The sequence below is a fragment of the Cydia fagiglandana genome, chromosome 15 (assembly GCF_963556715.1).
Source record: "Cydia fagiglandana chromosome 15, ilCydFagi1.1, whole genome shotgun sequence".
NCBI classification, from domain to species: Eukaryota; Metazoa; Arthropoda; class Insecta; order Lepidoptera; family Tortricidae; genus Cydia; species Cydia fagiglandana.
In genome coordinates, this window is record NC_085946.1 from 473,769 (window position 1) to 494,009 (window position 20,241).

At 41.1% G+C, this 20,241-nt stretch overlaps 2 protein-coding genes across 2 annotated transcripts in view; one reads left to right on the forward strand and one right to left on the reverse strand.

Moving 5' to 3' along the window:
• Positions 1 to 15,031, forward strand: part of LOC134671184 (echinoderm microtubule-associated protein-like 2) — an 87,236-nt gene extending 72,205 nt beyond the window's left edge. The window contains exons 9-20 of the mRNA XM_063528968.1: positions 1,122 to 1,332; positions 1,409 to 1,612; positions 4,527 to 4,713; positions 5,503 to 5,711; positions 6,211 to 6,337; positions 6,562 to 6,692; positions 8,144 to 8,265; positions 9,180 to 9,312; positions 10,863 to 10,950; positions 11,392 to 11,536; positions 12,761 to 12,842; positions 13,077 to 15,031. Coding sequence (XP_063385038.1) covers positions 1,122 to 1,332; positions 1,409 to 1,612; positions 4,527 to 4,713; positions 5,503 to 5,711; positions 6,211 to 6,337; positions 6,562 to 6,692; positions 8,144 to 8,265; positions 9,180 to 9,312; positions 10,863 to 10,950; positions 11,392 to 11,536; positions 12,761 to 12,842; positions 13,077 to 13,202 — 1,765 coding nt within the window. The 3' untranslated portion in view covers positions 13,203 to 15,031. The remainder of the gene's footprint in view (positions 1 to 1,121; positions 1,333 to 1,408; positions 1,613 to 4,526; positions 4,714 to 5,502; positions 5,712 to 6,210; positions 6,338 to 6,561; positions 6,693 to 8,143; positions 8,266 to 9,179; positions 9,313 to 10,862; positions 10,951 to 11,391; positions 11,537 to 12,760; positions 12,843 to 13,076) is intronic.
• Positions 15,032 to 15,842: 811 nt separating this feature from the next.
• LOC134671178 (mitochondrial import inner membrane translocase subunit TIM44) lies at positions 15,843 to 20,241 on the reverse strand. Its single transcript, XM_063528960.1, has 7 exons — positions 20,076 to 20,241; positions 19,896 to 19,991; positions 19,216 to 19,525; positions 18,915 to 19,021; positions 18,208 to 18,297; positions 17,643 to 17,765; positions 15,843 to 17,014 (listed from the first exon to the last, which is right to left on the reverse strand). The coding sequence occupies exons 1-7, from the start codon at positions 20,076 to 20,078 to the stop codon at positions 16,427 to 16,429; spliced, it is 1,317 nt and encodes a 438-aa protein (XP_063385030.1). The 5' UTR covers positions 20,079 to 20,241; the 3' UTR covers positions 15,843 to 16,426.

The following is a 20,241-nucleotide window of genomic DNA, read 5'->3' on the forward strand; positions in this document are numbered from 1 at the left end:
TTTACTTTGTCACCTGACGGACTGATTGACATCAAGTACCTATACTTACCTATAGTTCGTTTTTTTAGCATTAGAAAGAACTCCACAGAAGCAAGCGTGTAGTTTTTATCAAGCTCTTTAATTGTTAATAATTATTGAATTATCTAATGTAGCATGGTCAGTACATATAATTTACTTCAAATTATTTACCGCTAAAAGTGCCGGATTTGGAACCACAAGCTTACTTCTGCGAAGTTCTTTATAATGCTAAAAAAACGAACTATAGGTACGGCTCAAACACACCCATAAAACTGGAATTAATTTCGGTATTTCCCGACCGATACGACCTTCATCAAAAGAGTGTACTCCCATCTTAAACGCGCGGCAACGTACTTACAACCCCTCTGGTGTTGCAGGCGACGGTGATCGCTTACCATCAGACGATTTGTCTGCCCGTTTGCCTCATCTACCTATCATAAAAAAGTCTCTTGTCATTATTTAGGGCGTCCGCTAGCTGGCATGGTTGCACGGAGCGGGATAACGAAAAATAGTATGAGTAACAGTTGGCCGAAACGTCAATGCAATCGACCATTTTTGGCTATTAACCATCATAAATTGAATCGCAAACTATAATTGTCTGTTACGGTTTACGGTTCAATTTATAATGGTTTAATGGTTAATGCAATTAACGTTCGGCCAACACTGATGAGTAATGAGTAACGCTAACTGGCGCGGACGCGCGCGCGACGTACGTGGCCCGCTTTGTGCACCCGCGCCAGCTAGCGGACGTCCGTAGAGTAGGTACCTAAGCAACTAGTCAACACCAACTAGTCTGAAAGGAAATAATTTTGAATCATATTGTCTATAGGTACTGAGTCGACCTCAAGTTGAGGTCATACTCAGGTGACGCAAAATTGACTACTTTATATAATGTTCCCCATCCCTGCTGCCGCCCACTTCAATTACTAATACTGTAATAGTTACATGAGTTAGCACTTTTTCTTCACAATCTATAGTATATAACTTTTAATGCAATCATGCTGATGATGGACACAAAATTTCTTGTCCGATTTTTTAGTAAAATTAATTTCACGCCACTAATTTCGTAATGTAATTCCGGCTTGTTTTGATTTTGTCCTCAGGGGCAAAGACTGCCGCAGCAACCTCTACCTCCTGCCGACCGGCGAGATCGTGTACTTCGTCGCGGCGGTGGTGGTTCTCTTCAACGTGGAGGAGCAATGCCAGCGGCACTACACCGGCCACACTGACGACGTCAAGTGCCTCGCTATACACCCTAACAAGCTTATTGTGGCGAGTGGCCAGTGCGCGGGGCATGACCGAGTCGATGCTAGGGTACGTTTATGAAGTTTGAGGCTTACATTTTTTAGCCGCTTTTTTCTACTGACAAAACATGACTTATTTCCCTCAGCCGCACGTCCGCGTCTGGAACTCCGTTTCCCTGGCGACCCTGGCCGTGATCGGAGCGGGACAGATGGAGCGCAGCATAGCGGCGCTCTCGTTCTCGCGCGCCGACGGTGGCGCCCTCCTCGCCGCCGTGGACGAGGGCGCGGACCACACCATCTCGGTGTGGGAGTGGCAGCGGGACAAGGGGCACTGCCTCGCCGAGACCAAGGTAGATTCATTCTCTCCTGCGTGCGCGGCGACACTGGCGACAGCGACTTTGTCAATTGTTCTTCTACGAGTTACAGAAAGCCAAATTTCGTCTTGAAGACGCTGTTACATGAGGCGTATGGAGTACCTATACCAGCACCTCTAGCACAACTGGCCGCGACAGGCGTGAGAAGTGATATATCGGCGCGACTTGGCGGCTTGTCGCGTGTTGGCAGCACAACTCACGCGCGAGAGCCGCGACAAACTCGCGATCAGGTGTCACTGTCAGAAAATGACAACGATCGCGACTTTGAACTAAAATCCGTAGCACAACTGGCTATTTTGAGACAAAATATTCTCTCGTCTTTATGTCAATCCGCGAGTCGAAGTCTACGCGACTTTATAACGCGACTCGCTCTCGCGGGTGGTTTGCTTGTACTTTTTTAACTAAACTCATGATAATTATAACTTAAAAACAAGTTTCATATATTATGTAATAATATAACTTGTATAATTACTGATTGCCCTAAGGAATAAGGAAGTATGGAACAATCACTAAATGCGCTTTACGCACTCTTATATTGATTATGCACGGTGATACCTACATGTACCACAACACACCCATCATGTTTACAACTTTAATTTCAAACAGCTAGTTTGTAGGTACTCAATTAAGTAAATAGCTACATATGTAGGATTTTTAAATTTCAATTCAGGTTCGTAAGTTTGTAAAAGTAATCCTAAGACTTCCTTACACAAAACTTTCATCAACCTAACAACGGAGCCCGCTTGCTTGTACATAAATGAAGCCGATGAGGTGGGTAGGTACAAATGTTCAAACCAAACTATCCAACTTATTAAGTAAGCCATAGTCTTAGTAGTAATATTTAGGATCACGGTTAGATGTCTAATTTCAACAATCTCTTACTATTTAGGTACCGTTTGGAACCTTCCTCGACTTCAACAAAACATACCTACATGTGGCCTGTGCCCGCTGCATCGTACTGTAACAGAATGATGTAATACGTGGCTATAACAGGATCATATCCGGCTCAAAATCATGCTTTGTATGAAATATTATCAGTCATTACCCACTAAACCATTCTGTCCCCTGCCAACACCAACCGTGACATGACTGGACCGAGGCGACCAACAATATTTTGAAGGAGTTGTTACGCTCATGTCATAGTCTGCGTAGGTAGCATAGGTACGGTTATCATATGGTCTACCATATTGAAACTCCTCTAGATCAAACCCGTGTTCTAGATGTTTCACTTCATGTTTGACAGGGCCTGATACATCAACAACGTATCATGCCATGATACGTTGCTGTCAGCATTAGGTATGAAGTGGGCCTTTTGGAGCTAATTAATCATGGCTTCTAGGAGTTCTAGGTACTTACCTACCTACTTTATTTTTGTTTCTTTTCAGGTAAAAATACAGGAGAGAGAAAAAAAACAATATTTAAATTAATAGTATATATGCTTATGCTTTGCCTTATATATTCTTGCAATATTCGACTTCTTATTATTAAACCTAATATATATTAACATCTAGAACCACTATAGAGAAATTGTAAGAATCTTCTTTATTACCCTTGAAAAGTATTTTCTCTCTTCCTTTTTCTTCGACATGCGGCGTAGGACAATTAAATATCACCCTGGAAAGAAAATTGGTTTGTAAACAAGACAATAAAATATGGTCATGACTTCATCGAGGACTATGAAATAAGCTTCTCATATCAATTTGTCAAATCATAAACAGTTAGGTACACAGTACACACACATGCCATCCATTATTGGCACAAGAAAAACTATATGAAACTTAATTGAGAGTTACTGTGGCAGCTTAGATAGGTACGCCATAACCATTAGGGTTATTATTAATAGTTCACTTCGTCGGTGGTGTTCTTAAAGCTAAAGCGCTTCTCACATCTTAGTTAATTTAGAAAAGGGGACAGCTCCGCGTTTAAAACCTACAAGCTTGCCTAGTGTGTTTCTTTTCCTGAATCTCCACTTCGGGTCCCTTTGGCACGTTCCTGTTAATAATATTTTCCTTTGGGTGCTGGGATATCAATCGTGTCTAGGATAATGCTGAACTTATTCTGAAAAAAAAAACACTATTTACAACAGGAATATGAGAACAAACCCAATAATAGCAATTCCATTATTATAGTTACTTACAAAAATATTTTATTTAAAAGGTTTATTAAACAGAAATTTTTAAACAATATATTTTAAGGAATATTATCAATATTAATTATATAAGGCTCTATTACTTACATTTTTTCATATTTTTTCCCGTAATTAAATGTTGACAAAATTTGAAAGTTCCTTGACTTTGACAGGAAAAACTTAACCATCGACAAAAAACTAGATTTTTTACCACCAAAGAACGAATGATTTAGCGCATCCCTGGTTTCCGATTCAGTGTTGCCACTTGCAAATATCGATTTGTTTAGACTTTGATTTCGCCGGGTAACACTGACGAGTCGCGCCGCGACTTTGAGTTCTCTACGCGGCTGTTGCAGTCGCGGGTACAAGTTATGCTACGGAAATCGACAGATTTGACAGCCGCGGGAATGGCGACTCGAGTCGCGGTCTAAGTCGCGGATGCAAGATGTGCTAGAGGTGCTGTTGAGTGGTAGGCAAACTTGTAGAAGGGCTTAGGGCGAGGCTTTCTAATATAATATGCCTTTCACTTAACACATTTACTTCCAAAAGTTCAAAATAGTTGGTGCTCCCTGATCAAAAAATAATGTAGCAATCACTGAAAGGTTAAGTCACTGATATAAACCTTACTCTGTGAGCTTTCATATGTTATAGATCACGCTTAAACTCATCATAACTGAGTTTCGAGAGCCCAGTGGAGTTCTAAATTGTAATTCCAATTCTTACATTTTGCTTGTGTTTTATTCGTTTATATTTCATCCGTAGTGCTCAGTGGACACCGTGGTGGCATGCGAGTTCCACCCGCTGGACCGCAACCAGATCGTGACGTGCGGCAAGAACCACATCGCGTTCTGGACGCTCGACCACACCAACATGCTCTACAAGCGCATGGGCGTGTTCGAGGCCCGGGACAAGCCCAAATACGTCACGTGTCTTGGATTCAACCATAACGGTAAGGTCTCTATTTATTAGTGTTTATGTGCGCTGTAGATCTTGCGGTCCCTATAGCTATTCTAAAAAAAAACCAAAAACCTGCTCACAAATTTTTACGAGAATCGATTGAGAAATACGATTTGTAAAGAAGAGACCCGGACAAGAATGAAACGCCGTAGCTGAAACTGGGGCGCATCGCTTCTTTCTGTCAATTAAAGTTTCAATGATATACAGGTAGGTCTTATTTAACGAGAAGCATCACCGAACCCATCGATTTCCATTATCATCAATTAATTAGATACATGTGAAGTGAACTTAATCACCATATACCTACTCGTAATAGTACTTTATAATAATCGTGATATAATAAAGAGAGCTTTTCAGTCGAATACCGTTGCTGAGTTGCCTAAGTGAGGTACGAGATTGAAAAGATTGATTATATCACTATTGTATACAATACAATACTTTTTTTACGAGTCAACAAAAATAATACTTTAAAGTAAGTAGTAGAATCACATAGGTAAACAAACCAAAAGTGTATAGCTAAGATACGCGAGCCGCCGCAATACCTTCATACTCGTACGCGCCCCGGCCCCCGCGGCCCGGCGCGTCGGTCAACGACACCTTGTAACTCATGAGGCCCTGGTACTTGCTCCGCGCTAAATTAAATCTTTAGACAGCTTTTTTCTCGATTTTCACCGTAGCCTAAGGACACTAACAAGCAACGGTAAGTGGTTTTCGTAGTCTATGGATTTTGCTATATTAAGGGTGCAAAAAAGCTTTAGAGAGTCCATTTTCGTCCACCCAGGCGACGTGCTGTCGGGCGACTCGAGCGGCAACATCATCGTGTGGGGCCGCGGCACCAACACGGTCGCGCGGCTGGTGCGCGGCGTGCACGCGGGCGCCGTGTTCTCGCTGCTCGCGCTCAAGGACGGCGCCGTCGTCAGCGGCGGCGGCAAGGACGGCCGCGTCGTCATGTTCGACCCCGAGCTCGGCGCCACCGGCCACGAGAACATCGTGAGTCACACGCGAATAAACCTTCAGAAGATATTGCAACGTTCCTAGTCGTAATCGAAGTCATTCTTAACCTTTTGGACGCCGATGACCGATATATACGCACCGCAGGTTCAACGCCAAAGACTGATTAATCGATCACAGACCACGGAGTAACATAGACCTACGTGCGTAGGCATAAAGTTCAATTTCAGTTTTGTCACTTCGGTGACGTGGCGTCCGCGTGACAGCTTTTGTGTTTGACACGGCGTCAAAAAGGTTAACTCCGCTTAACTTATAGTCCGACTTCTAAGCTTAAAGTGCGGTCCCGACCGGAAGAAAGCATGAAACTTGGCACACGTATAGCTTCTATAACTTCTATAAGCTTCTATTTTCATATTACTACAAAAAATACAAGTGGAAACAACTTATCAAGTGAGTCTCCTCCTACCCGTGTTCGTTCCCCTCACATTTGTGTCCCAGTGTGTGTTCGTAATCAGCTAAGTGATATTTTTATCCTCAGATCGAAGGTCACTACGGTGGCGTGCGAGTACTGGCCGAGGGCCGCGGAAGCCAGCTGTTTGTGGGTACCACCAAGAACTGTATCCTGCACGGAGACCTGCAGCTGGGCTTCTCGCCCGCCGTGCTAGGTAAGTGTTCATAAAGGTTCAGTTTCATTGGGCGATAGCGCCCGCATACGGGGTGCGGGAGACATCCATAATGCATGCCATAAGGCCCGCATTAAGGGAACTGGTGTCATCGGCCGATAGGGCTCACATGCCGGTGAACGAGCTTTCCAAAACTCATACCATTACGAGTTTCACTAGTCGTTATATCGCCTGCGTAATATGTATATTATTGTGTTATTCTGTAGGTCACGTAGACGAGTTGTGGGGACTAGCGGCGCACCCCACTCTGCCTCAGTTCGTGACGGCCGGCTGGGACCGGCTACTGCAGCTGTGGGACGGGATGAGCCATTCTACCGTGTGGAGCAAGGACATCGAGGTACATTTAGGGCTGATTTAGACGACGCGCGAACTCGCATGCGATTTTAGTTACATTGCGGACTGTTATTAATAGTTACGTCGAATTCAACCGACCGATCAAAACCCGCTAATGAAACTCGCATCGTTTAAATGAGCCTTTATTGAAGTGAAAAGTTCTTTAGAGGCGCTGTGCATTTTTGTAATGGGGGAAAAATGTTAAACTCGTAACAGGTGTCACGTGACCGTAAGTCGAACACGTGACCTGATCTAAAAACTTACAATGTCATTAAATTTTTCATTATTGATTTAAATGCCATCTAGTGAGTTTTCCTCTAACCGGTACCAGGCCTATGGAACTCTCCGCGCGAGCTCGGATTAATACCTACGAATCGGCTCCCGTTCACGGTAGATAGGCAAGCCAGTTGGTTGCCACACGCGCTCACGTACGCACGTCACCGCGCGCCGCACTGTCAATTTTTACGATAGTTACAAGCTACGTAGTAGGTGCCTACCTACTATTGAATTTTCCTTAATTAAACATGTAGTGTTTATTATGTATGACAAATGTATAGTTTTAGATATCTATCTATTTGAAATAGGTAGCAATTTTTTAATTTCTTTTGGTAAATGTTTATTTTAACGACAGTAAGTTAACTTTACACCGGAAAGTGCCTACTCATTTTTGCTCTGTAACCAGAGCAACACTTATAATTAATTACCTGTATTGATGGGGTTTCTATTATTTTTCTTTATAGTATAACATTAATCTCTATCTGGTTTTAAATTACACGAAGTTTTAAAACTAATTCTTACTGGGATTATTGCGCGGCTTATAAAACGGCGTAAACACTGCGGTTACTGCAGGGACATATGACCTTTTAAAAAGACTATTTCGCAAACACTAACGCATAATTGGAATATAAGGTATAATTTAAGATTTAGCTTTCCTTTTATTTCACTCCGCTGTTTACGTAGGTATTTATTTATCATTTCTAAGCGTCAGCAACCCTAGCGTTGTGCCGGTGCGCGCGGTGCGGGGAGCATTGTATTTTTGTGTAGGTATCAAAACGTAACGTATTTGCGTTTTGTTTGAGAGATAAGTATCTGTTCGTAAGAACTATTATATAATCTGTGCCGGTACTAATATAACTCGAGTACTAACAGTGATGTGTTTAGGGGTTTCAAGTAATGCGACGAAATTACGCTGGATGGCGTTAACTTCAATTATAAATAGTGTTGCAGACATTTTGTATTGGATGGCGCTGTTATTTAAATTTTGACGTAAGACGCTTCGGAAGACGGACACGTGACCTGATCGTCACAATGTCATTGAGTTCTCACTTCTGCCGGCACTCCCGGAGTGCAACCCGTGGTTTTTTTGTGTAATCTGTATGACGTCGCCGTGCATGCGCTTCGACCCGCACGCATCACGTTGCACCCTCGTTTACGTTGGCTCTTGTTCCGGCGCAGGAGCGCGCGCAGTGCTGCGCCTGGGCGGCGGACGGCGGCGCGGTGGCGGTGGGCTGCCTGAGCGGCAAGTGGCTCGTGTTCCACCCCGCCTCCCGGGAGCTGCTGGCCGCGCACCACGACGGGTACTTAATAGTACATTATTGTCGAGGCTCGGAAGTAGCTACTTGCAGGCTGAGGATTCGTTTTAAACGGACGACCTTGGGAGTCCGTTTAATTGAATCCGAAGCCAGCAAGTAGCCTTCCAGCCGAGTCATATATAGTGCTTTTCTCAAAAATGGTGCAAGAAATATAAATATCATAGAAATATTTTACAAAAGCAACGTTGTTACGAATATATTTTCACAGAAAAAAGCCCTTGCCGCCTTTTTATTTTTTTAATAAAAAAATAGAAGTGTATTTTTCTGCCGAAAATACGCCAACCTATTTGAGACAACTAAATAGTCGCGGTACTAATCATCTGTTTGGCTGTTTAATGGGCCTGTGCCTTCATTTGATATGGCCATTTCAACTTTTAAAAAGTTTGGAACTCGACAAATAATGGAATTTGTATGCAACATTGCAGTCCCAAAATCGAGACTGCAATGTTTTTAACTTTTTAATTTTTGACTGACCATAAACTACGCGCTTCGCGACCTATTTTTTAAACGGCAAAGTCTACTTTGCCGTCCATTTTTGAGAAAACTATTATATCCGTGCTTCGATCGATTTCAATGACACGACTTAATCGATATCGAGAAACCCCGAAGCTTAGCTTTTGCACTCGGTTCCTTGAGGACATATAGAAAAGGTCTATTCTTGAATGTCTCCGGCGTATTCGTAATTTGTTTCCATTTTATTTGAATATCGGGTAATATTTTGTACAACGTACCGAGTTGCGTACACCTAGCGTGTTAACATCGTAATATTAAAAATCTTCCTGTAAACTATTTCTCACTTTTAGTCATTCTTATGACTTCCCATTACATTGAAAATTACATATTATCATCAATACTAGTGTACCGAAGAATTATTTTATAGTATTATTTACTATATACAGATCGGAGCCTATCCAAACGATCCAGTACTCCCCCGACAACAAGTACGTGGCGCTGGGGTCGCGGGACAACTTCATCTACATCTACCAGGTGGACGACGAGTGCCGCCGCTACACGAGGATCGGCAAGTGCTTGGTATGTATGCTTAATACTAATAAATTAATATGAATACGTAGGTAATATCTTACTTTTACTAGAACTATTAACTCTCCTTGATACGACACGTCTACTTTCTCTTTCACTTTATTATTGTATGTATCTCTTTTTTAATCGACTTCATTTCAATTGTGTCAACTTTTGATTTTCCATTTAATGAACTCTTTAATCTTGATGATTTCATCTCTGTTCTGTCTTTGTCTCTCTCTTTGAGAGTTAACCTTTTCCAGGCGTAGTACGATTTATCGACCACATTCGCGTCAATAGAATTCCAACTTGAGCATTCCGATTTCAGGTTCAAATTAGATAACACTTTTAGAAATTTGTCTTGTCTTCAAATGAGTCATTAAAGCAGTTATTAATTGGAATATTTTGGATTTTTTGGGAAAACCTCGTAGATTGGTGCGGCCTGGAAAAGGGTTAATTTAATAGAATCAAACATCACCAGTACCAGTTTTAGTTATGACTTCCTAGAACTGTTTTGTTAGAAATTAAATCTATCGTAGAATAATCACCTATTAGGAATTATAATAAAGCCCTACCAACCACCTGGCCTCTAGTCTTGTATTATTTCAGTACCTAATGTAGTTATAAACTATATCATAATCATAACCAGTGTTTCGGCCCGATTCTAACTTTAAGATACGTCAACTAATAGATCTAGAAACGATATGGATTAGATATGTCAGTGTCAAATGTGACGTTTCTTCAAACAAATACGTCACTTTTGACACTGACACATCTAATCCATACCGTTTCCAGATCTATTAATTGACGTATCTTAAAGTTCGAATCCGGCAGTTTGAGTTTAACGAGTTATCATTTCACGCCCCAGTGCACGGAAAGAAAACGTAGAAGGGTAACAACTAACATACTGCACGTTACTTTATTTATGCTACCTATCGACGCTATGCTATCCGCTGTTCCTGTCGGCTTTACATCACAATACGATCTAAAACCATAACAGGTTGTGATGTTTAGCCAATGGGGCCTGATACAATTTTATTTTAGTACCTACCTACATACTTGCTTAGGTAAAATTAGATCGTAGTTTATATGCCAATTATACTGTATCTGTAGTCAGTACTTGTAGATATATTATAGTGCTTTAATCAAACCGTTTAGATATTATTGCCCATTATTATGATCTGATACATCCATAATTTAGGCCATTATTAAATGCTTGCTTAATGCAATAAACTGCGAATGCTATTTATTTTGGATAAGGCTCACCATAGACGGATCAATTTAGTTTTACATAGATAGAATATCTACTCTTTATTGCACACCTCAGTAAAAGTTACAGCTTCAGAAAAAACAATTGATTAAAATGCATATAGAATCAGATCGAGGCAGTACATACAACGCTATCTATTTCATCTGTCAAATTAAAGCCAACACAATTTCATAGACTTCACTTGTTAATGATTTTGTTTTTTACGAAAGCGAAAGCCATCTGAACCATTGATCCATTTATGATGATCTAGAAGTAGTTTTAGAGGAAAACGCTAACATGTTGTGTTGTGTAGGGTCACTCCAGCTACATAACGCATCTGGACTGGTCCGAAGACAGCCAATACATCAGGAGTAACTCCGGGGACTACGAACTCTTATACTGTAAGTATTACGACTATATTTATTGAGTACTGTAAACAGAAATAGATGTCATATACCGTAGATAGGTACTAAGTAAAAAGCACAGTGAAAAGTGGCGGTGTCGGATGCCGAATTAGAAAAGGCGTCTCCAACATGCGCTTCCAACGCCATGAACCTGTATGCTACTGCTGGGGTACGCCGCATCACTAGAAAAACATATTTCATATAATAATCTAATTTGTGCCCGCGTTATTTAACGAGACAGATTACTTAATGCAATTTTCATTCTTTCTCCTGATAGGTTATGTCTATTTTTTCTACGTTTTAAATTCAATCAAAATCAGATTAATCATACGTATACCAAGAGATACTTAGTTTAGCTTTTATAATTTTGCATACAGAGACACAAGAGTGCGAGGAGTTCCAAATTTGAAACCGTGTAAATATTGTGATGTATCGCAGGGAACGCGACAACGTGTCGCCAGGTGCCGACGCCGACAACGATGCGCGACGTGACGTGGGCGACGCACACGTGTCCCATCGCCTTCCAGACGGTCGGCGTGTGGCCCGAGGCGGCCGACGGCACGGACATCAACTCCTGCACCAGGTAACGACGTGTCGCCAGGTGCCGACAGCGACGTGACGTGGGCGACGCACACGTGCCCCATCGCCTTCCAGACGGTCGGCGTGTGGCCCGAGGCGGCCGACGGCACGGACATCCACTCCTGCACCAGGTAACGACGTGTCGCCAGGTGCCGACAGCGACGCACACGTGTCCCATCGCCTTCCAGACGGTCGGCGTGTGGCCCGAGGCGGCCGACGGCACGGACATCAACTCCTGCACCAGGTAACGACGTGTCGCCAGGTGCCGACAGCGACGTGACGTGGGCGACGCACACGCCCCATCGCCTTCCAGACGGTCGGCGTGTGGCCCGAGGCGGCCGACGGCATGGACATCAACTCCTGCACCAGGTAACGACGTGTCGCCAAGTGCCGACAGCGACGTGACGTGGGCGACGCACACGTGCCCCATCGCCTTCCAGACGGTCGGCGTGTGGCCCGAGGCGGCCGACGGCACGGACATCAACTCCTGCACCAGGAAACGACGTGTCGGCGACACACGACGTGTCGCCAAGTGCCGACAGCGACGTGACGTGGGCGACGCACACGTGCCCCATCGCCTTCCAGACGGTCGGCGTGTGGCCCGAGGCGGCCGACGGCACGGACATCAACTCCTGCACCAGGTAACGACGTGTCGGCGACACACGACGTGTCGGCTACACACGTGTCGGTAATAGACGACACTCCTGACAGACTGTCGGCGTGTGGGCTAAACTGAAGATGTCCTCAGTTTTCCTTATAAAGTTACTAAAGTACCGTACTTATTTTCTTATTCTAATACTTATTTTCTTATTCCCATTCTGACCTACGGAGCTCAGACTTGGTCTTTCACAAAAGCTCAGAAATCCAACCTTAAGGTTTGTCAGCGCGCCATGGAGCGTAGTATTCTCGGCGAGAAGTTGACCGATCGCATCAAAAACACTGTACTACGCCCTAAAACTCAAATAGCCGACGTGGCTGAAACAGCCGCCAAGTTAAAGTGGGGCTGAGCGGGACACGTTTGCCGTATGCCGGATCACATCAAACCCGGGGTCGCGGCAAACCTCGACGGCGTTGGCGAGATGACTTTGACGCCTTTGATAGGAACTGGTGGGAGACGGGTCAAAACCGGGATACGTGAAAAGGGAGGCTTTTCCCCAGCAGTGGGAAACTCTAGGCTCATATAAATAAAAATAAAATAAAACCTAACTTATCAACTTTGGATTTACAGGTCTCACGACAGTCGCCTCGCCGCGACTGGAGACGATTTCGGAAAAGTGAAGCTTTTCGCCTACCCCGTCACACAACCTAAGGTAAGTCTTACAATGTAGTCTAGCAAAATTTTATCCTTTGACTGTCTCGACTATTTTTCATAGCAAACTTTATCAGAATGTATTTATTAGGTTTATAATGTAACCTTTGTCAGCTATGGCGTTCAAAGGGTTCCAAATCCTGCATGACTCTAAGGCGAGGTGTACCAATGCCATTTTTAATGTTTTCGATATTAGTTTAACCAGAAACTGACATAAGTACTCTTGTTTTTTCAGTCCCTCTGTCACCAATATGGCGGACACTCATCACACGTGACCTGCGTCCGGTTCCTGCCCGACGACTCGCGTCTCGTGTCCACCGGCGGACTCGACACGAGCGTCATGCAGTGGGTCGTAGATTAAACCTTCACTCCAAGGCATAAAACACATTTTACAACTACCACGTTCGAGTACACAGACTCTACTATACAGTGGGTACTGTACTTTAAACCCTATCTTCAAGGAATAAAGCACATTTTACAGAGCATGTTGGATTGTTGACTAAGCCTTCTATCAAATGTCTAATACATATTTTGCAACAATCCTTAACACGTCATTATGTGACTGTGTGGTGTTGTAATGAAAGTAGGTCGTATGTAGCACCTCTTAAAGTAGATTTTTCAAAAACATTATATTTTAAGCAAATCTTAAACCATTTCATGTTTAACTGACAAACATATGATCATAAGTAGCATTTTAATTGTGGGGGAGTCCTTAAAGACCTTTCTATCAAAATTATTGGTCTATTAAACATAAACATGGGTATTAACCATATCAACTCGACTTATTGAGAAAGTGATATTCGCCCCAAAACATTCCAATTACCTACTATTACGTATCAAATTTATAGTAAATAATATGATTGCTATATGAGGATCATAGTAAATAAAATGATTGCTATATGAGGATCATTAAACATATTGAATGTGATCGGTTATGTCATATTCTTTTTGTATAACTTTACCTAATCAAATAATATTTGAAACTAAGGCCCACTGGAAATTATAATGTATGGAAAAAATGCTAAAAATGTTGTTTATTTATAAGTGAAACTTGCACGAAGCACTGATAAGGCCTAAGAAAAGCCTTTTTTACAATTGTGTCATTTTATAATAAGAAAATAAGAGATTTGTGTGTGCATCTTAAGTCGAAGTGAAATTGTTTGTAATAAAATGCTTGAGAAGTATTGGATTGCTATACATTTACTTGTTTGTTTGTTTTGTGCACGGTTGTGACTAAGCAAAGAGTTATTTAATTGTTAATTATGAATAAATCAGAGTAAAGAATAATTATGCATAATATTATTAAGCATATCCTACAAATACAAATGTTCCACTGAAAATGTTATGGTTGAATTTATTAAATCATTTTTAAAATTATATTCATTCCTATATATTTTTCATAATTTTCATGTTTTAATTGTTTGATTCTTTACTCTGATATTATATTTTTACTGAAAAATCCGTCACTATAATCTAGTTTAAGTATAGCAACACTAAACTTAGTGGTTTTACACTTGCAACACTGCGAATATTGTTTTAATAATTATGTATGTGATTGAGCTTGTAAGCTAATTTAATTATAAGCATAATAATATTTTTGTGGCACGTTTTAAATTTTAATCAATTACTGTAATAATTATTAATTATTTAAGCCATACAGTTCAAGTTTTACAAATTAGGCATAATAATTATTTTTATTTTAATAATTAATGTTGCAACGTGGTTTGTGAAAATTCAGAAGTAGCTAAGTTTAGTTTTAGAAAGTACAAATATGTTTGGCTGTATTTTCATGGAAAGCAAAACAGTATTAATATTTAATACAGCAAGCTTGATTAGGAATTTCAAGCCTTCAGAAAAGGTTAAGGTTAAAGCTCGAAGCCTTCAGAAAAGGTATTTTTTGCTGTAACCTTTGACCTTTGTTGGCTATGGCCGACCGTTCAAAGTAGTATTTTTATTAACTCTTCTCTGCTACGCAAGGAAAGAACAAACACGAATTTCCAAGAACCACGTTGGCATTAAAATGAGTGTGGATAACATTCCTTTTGGTGAAAATGGAACGGTTTAAAACCTAGTCACCGTAGTTTTCATTTAGTTCTCATCGTAGGTACTAGGCAAGCACTAATTTAGGTCTGTAAATACCGAAGACGTACGTCTTTTTGAATGTGCCTCTATTAAAAATCTTTTATCGAATCGTTGTTTCATTTTATTCCCGTTATAGTTTATTAAGGGGAATGCTTATTTAACTACAAAATGATGACCAAGACAAACTTTTGTTTCACATACCTACTCGTACACAGTCAGTCTATCTACAGGCTTGCTCGAGTCCTAATAATAACGACATCTTTGGCTATCTACAATAATATTGCAGAAGCTTAATACCATTGCTACTTTGTTAGCAACGAACTAGAGAACTATAGCAGGCTGACTAAGCTCAACAATGAGACCGCAGGGAATTGTGCCGAGCGACTCGACCGACTGTACCAGGCTGTACTGCGCACATGTTGACAACGACAAATATTGTAATGATGCGCAAGAGGTTTGACGCGGATTTTTCTTATAAACGGGATATGGTATAACTAGGTATTTTATAAAATGCTTAGCAAAATACAAGTGCACTGTACAGTCAGCAGCAGAAGTTGCTATGCGGGCGAAGTGTTCAAAATTACCTTGACACGCTCTTATACTCTTTAACAATAAAGTCGCATCAAGATCATTTTTAACACCTTGCCCGCTTAGCAACTTCTGCTGCTGACTGTAGGTAACTTGTTGTTGTTTCTGATGGCACAGCTAAATGGTGAGTAAGGCTATAGCCCCCGATGACGCACTGTGTTAGCTTCAGGGATTGATTGTGGAAGGGTTTTATTTAGTAAGAAAATATCAAAGTCATGATTGAACGCGGTAGATGGCGTTAAAATCGTGTTAGCATAAACTCAAGTAAGACTCTAGTGTAAATCTGATTATGAGATATTGATAAAACTATAAAACAATGATCAACAATTAATCAATTGAAAATAAAACCATTTATTAAATTAACAATAAACATAAAAAATAAACTAAAGGTAATTACAAAATAAACATAAATTAATAAACAAAACTCGCCGGACCCTTTGCCTTGCTTTTTAACGCAATATTAACCACGTTGGGATAAAACACTCTTTACCAACATGGTCTCACTCATATTCAACTGTATTCAAGGATTTTATTTATAGAAAATCGTCGTATTTACGTCTCTTTTTCATGCTATTTTTACCTTTTAAACAAGCCGAATTAAGTACTTTCATAGCTAAGGCCGGCGTAAAATTAAATAACAAAATGACAATTAACGGGTGTGGTCGAACAAAAATCTACTTCACTTCTGTGTAAAAAATTCTAACCAGTGGTTATTCGAATTTCATTAAAACTGGTCTATCACTTCGATAGAGACGTCACTTCATTGAATATAAAATATCACAATTCTTGGATCCTAATCTTTATGTTTACATTTATCAAAATAAATGGCATATTTCATTAGTTCCATTGGATTCAGGATAGGAGAGGCACTGAAAGATGTCGATCGTTCAACGATTTAATCAGCTATTTCTTAATCTATATCAACTGTTCTACGCTGTTAGCCGAGAGCTCTAGGAGCCTCCAAGCGGCCTTCGGGTTCAACTCCTGAGGGTCCCGACACAGGACCCAGACATAGTTGACTCGCATGACCTTATCAGGGTCGCCTTCGATGACATTATTTTTGGCATCCCGGACACACATTATTTGCTGGGACTGGAAGGTGATGACTAGAACGGGCCCCTGGTCCATCATTTTGCCCATAACGAGTTCAATTTGCTCTATATCAAGTATTTTGGAGTCGAGTCTGTATCCGAGCTGCTTGCACTGTTTGATGGGTGTCGCTAGGATGTTGAATACTCCTTCGTAGCACCAATCGTTGAGTATATCTAGATCACCTCTGACCATGGCTTCGAGTATGTTGGGGATGATATCGTTGGCGCAATCGTCAAGGAACTTCTGCGCGGTGAAGGTGGGGTCGATCTTGCAGATCTCGGTGAGGGTCTTGGAGAGTTCCGTCTTCTCGAACATGTTGCCGAAGAGGCTGCTCATCTTCTCGGTGACGAAGCGCGCGCCACGGACCACTGGGTTATCGGATTCTTCGTATTTTATTTTCCAATCTAAGACCTGTAAACATAATTAGTTATCTATTTAATAGTCAATTAGGTCGACCACAACTTACAAGGCGGCGAGAGGGAGTCTTTATAGTTCTTCCGTAAGATCTCAAAGTAAAAAAATTACACTTTGAAATAGCGCAGACTGAGGAAATAAGTATATATGTGAAAATTTTAAAATAAAACCAAAGTAGATTATTACCAAAAAATTAAAATTACTAGTACCTTTTTTATTTTTGGGTACAAATAAAATTGTCTCTTTGAAAAATGAAAATTAAAACAAGTGAAACAATTCATTGTTTGCTTAAAATTCTTACGTAATAAATATTAAGGTAGAAGTACTAGTGCTCAAGGCTGCACAAAGTGACAAGGATTAAATTTGAATACAGAAAAATCTTTACCGTTCAAATTTAACCTATATTACTTTGACATAAAGTGCCCATGTCGAATACTAGTGCAGCGTCGAGCACTAGTACTTTTACCTTAATCAATAATCAGGGGTTAGGAGGTCAGCAAGTCGGAGAACGGTCTTCTCTTGAAGGTTTAAAGGCGGTATCGGGCCGGATTCACCGCGGGCGACAGTATAGCTGTGTGAGACAATACGGTTGTTATAGTTGCCAGGACGTGTGAAAGGGACGTACCTTGTTGACATACTGGTTGTTGTTCTTGAACTCCTCCCACTGCTGGTAGAACTTCGAATCTTTGTGGAGCTCCAGGCCCACCGTCTCCGTGTCGGGGGCGAACGTGCGGAAGTCCTCGCCGATCTGTATGTAAAAAGCGATTTTTAGACACACTACTTAAATGAATCAAGTTTATCTAGTCACTCGTCGCCATGGTTACGTTCCCCTGGGTCACTCTTTAAATTCTTGTTTTAAACCGCGTGCCAAGAGCAAATATCGTCAATCATCGCTTCTCACTTGATACTTCGTCAGATGATAGTTTAGATGCTATCTTGAACTAAAAAAATAGTCAGCCGTTTGTATCGCTGGAAAGACCGTCAATTGATCACATGAATATGTAACAAAAAAATTTTTTACTGCGGGCAAATGTTATTCGGCCCTTCAATTTAATCGAGAGGTCGTAAGCACAGTTATTATAGTTTGCTCCCATTAGATGAATTTGGCACAAATCTCAGTATAGTTAAGCGAGTGCTGGCTGGAGTCAGGAGCACGCAGTAGCGACAGTATGAGGCAGGGTGCAGGTTACCTCGACTCGTTTCCGCAGCGCGGCGGGCGCGCAGTAGACGCGGCCCTCCAGCCCGCGCGGCGCCATCTCGTTCCGCACCACCTCCGTCGCCTGCAGGACACAAACATTCATCATTCATTCTATTAATTAATAACATATTACTCATGCAAAAATCTTACACTAATTGTGAAACAATTTAAAAATAAATTAGACAAGCATACAGGACCTACATCTACTTGTCATTTAATTCAATGGTAACTATCAATGATTAATGGATACCGGCAATATCAGTTGTCACAATCGTATGCCTGCTTATAGAATAAGCACTACAGGCCAATTAAAACGTACACTGGCATCAGAATGATGTTATTCAGTTATTGTGCATTTCGCTCATGATTATGCATACATGTATGAGCGCGAGCGAGACCCGCGATAGCTAAACGACTTCATCTACATTTGAATTGGCCTGTAAGTATCATAGCTAAACAAACTACTATGGAGGTGAACAAAGCACATAATCAGGAGCAATGAGAAATAAAGCACTCTAGCTCTCTATTTATTTTAACAAATTAAAATTGCAATTATTCTGGCAACTTTTGAACTGTGGGCAACAAGAAGATAACACTAGTTTAACATTATGATCTATTTGTTAAAGCTTCATTGAATTCTTGTACACTTACAAAGGATCTATATATGTTCACTAAAATGTGTTAAATAATAATATTAACCTGTGATATGGTCCTGAATGCCGATGTCTGACCGAGCTTAGAGCTCCTGTCAGCTATGCTCTCCGCTGCATCTTTGGCTGTCTTTGAAATGTCTTCTGTGAATTTACCTAAAACCAACAAAAAATATTAAGTAACAGGTTTATATTGTTTATCTCACTACAATAATAATTTAATAGCCAGGTACAGTCACCATCAGATATATCAGAGCGGCCGAGGTGCTCAAAAATTTGTGAAAATGCACTCTAACGCAAACCATGAAGACATTCAAATTTGGGTTTATTTTGTGAAATTAAGTCCTTACCAGCCTTTTTCGCAATCTCAGTCTTGCCAGCTTCCTCTAAAACATGCTCCATCTTATCCTTGATCCCTCCAAGAGACTCCTTCAGGAACTCCGAACTCTTCGAAGCCTCCGACTCCACCGCATGGAACTTTTTCCGCGCCGCCTGCAGCGCTTCCGAGTTCTCCAGCTTCTGTGCTTCCTCTCGGAACTTCTTGATGTTGTCTTTCATTTCCTTGTTCTTGGCTATATCCTCTTTGATGTTCTCGATGATGGAGGAGAAGAAACCTTTTCGTGCTGAGTAGTGCCGGCATTCTTGGAAGTTGTTATGGCTCTGGAAGTAGTATAACTTTCATAACACAAGCGATTTACACATACATTTTGCCGATAGTGTTAAGCTTTAACAACCAGATTTTAGATAACAAAATAGACAAATTAAAATGTTTATTACAATATTAATATCTATCATGTTTAAAGGGGTAACGGATAACGGACCGGATTTGAAGTCTTGGCTGCCCTAGGCCCCAGACCCTGTAGTAAGCACTAGCCGGCCCTCTCATAGCACCCATCATATAGAACGCAACTAATATCTGGCCGCACTAGATCGAGGCCTACTGGGCCTTAGACAAATCCGCCACTGATATTACTCAATAATAATATTCATTATACATACATAGTTGGACTTTGGTAGTGAATTATTTTACCTGATCGGTTTTGATAGCAAATGCAGTTGTCTTGATGTTAGTCGGTAGCGCTGTTTTCCACCGTGCTGGACTGAATAGCAACTGCCTGTATGCGTGCTGAAATACATTAGAACACCCGTAAATTCACAAGGACACTACTACATAACCTAAAAAGGGTCTATTAAAACCGTTGAACATTACCATTTTCTCACAGCACGATTAAGTATCACTGTACACGGATTCAATTATACTAGTTTGATTTATGTTAATACTGTTGTATTATAAAAAAAACGATTTTTACGACGACATTGAAGAAGATTCATTCATAATCCGTGCAAACTTCTGTCAAAAAGACCACAGACAATAT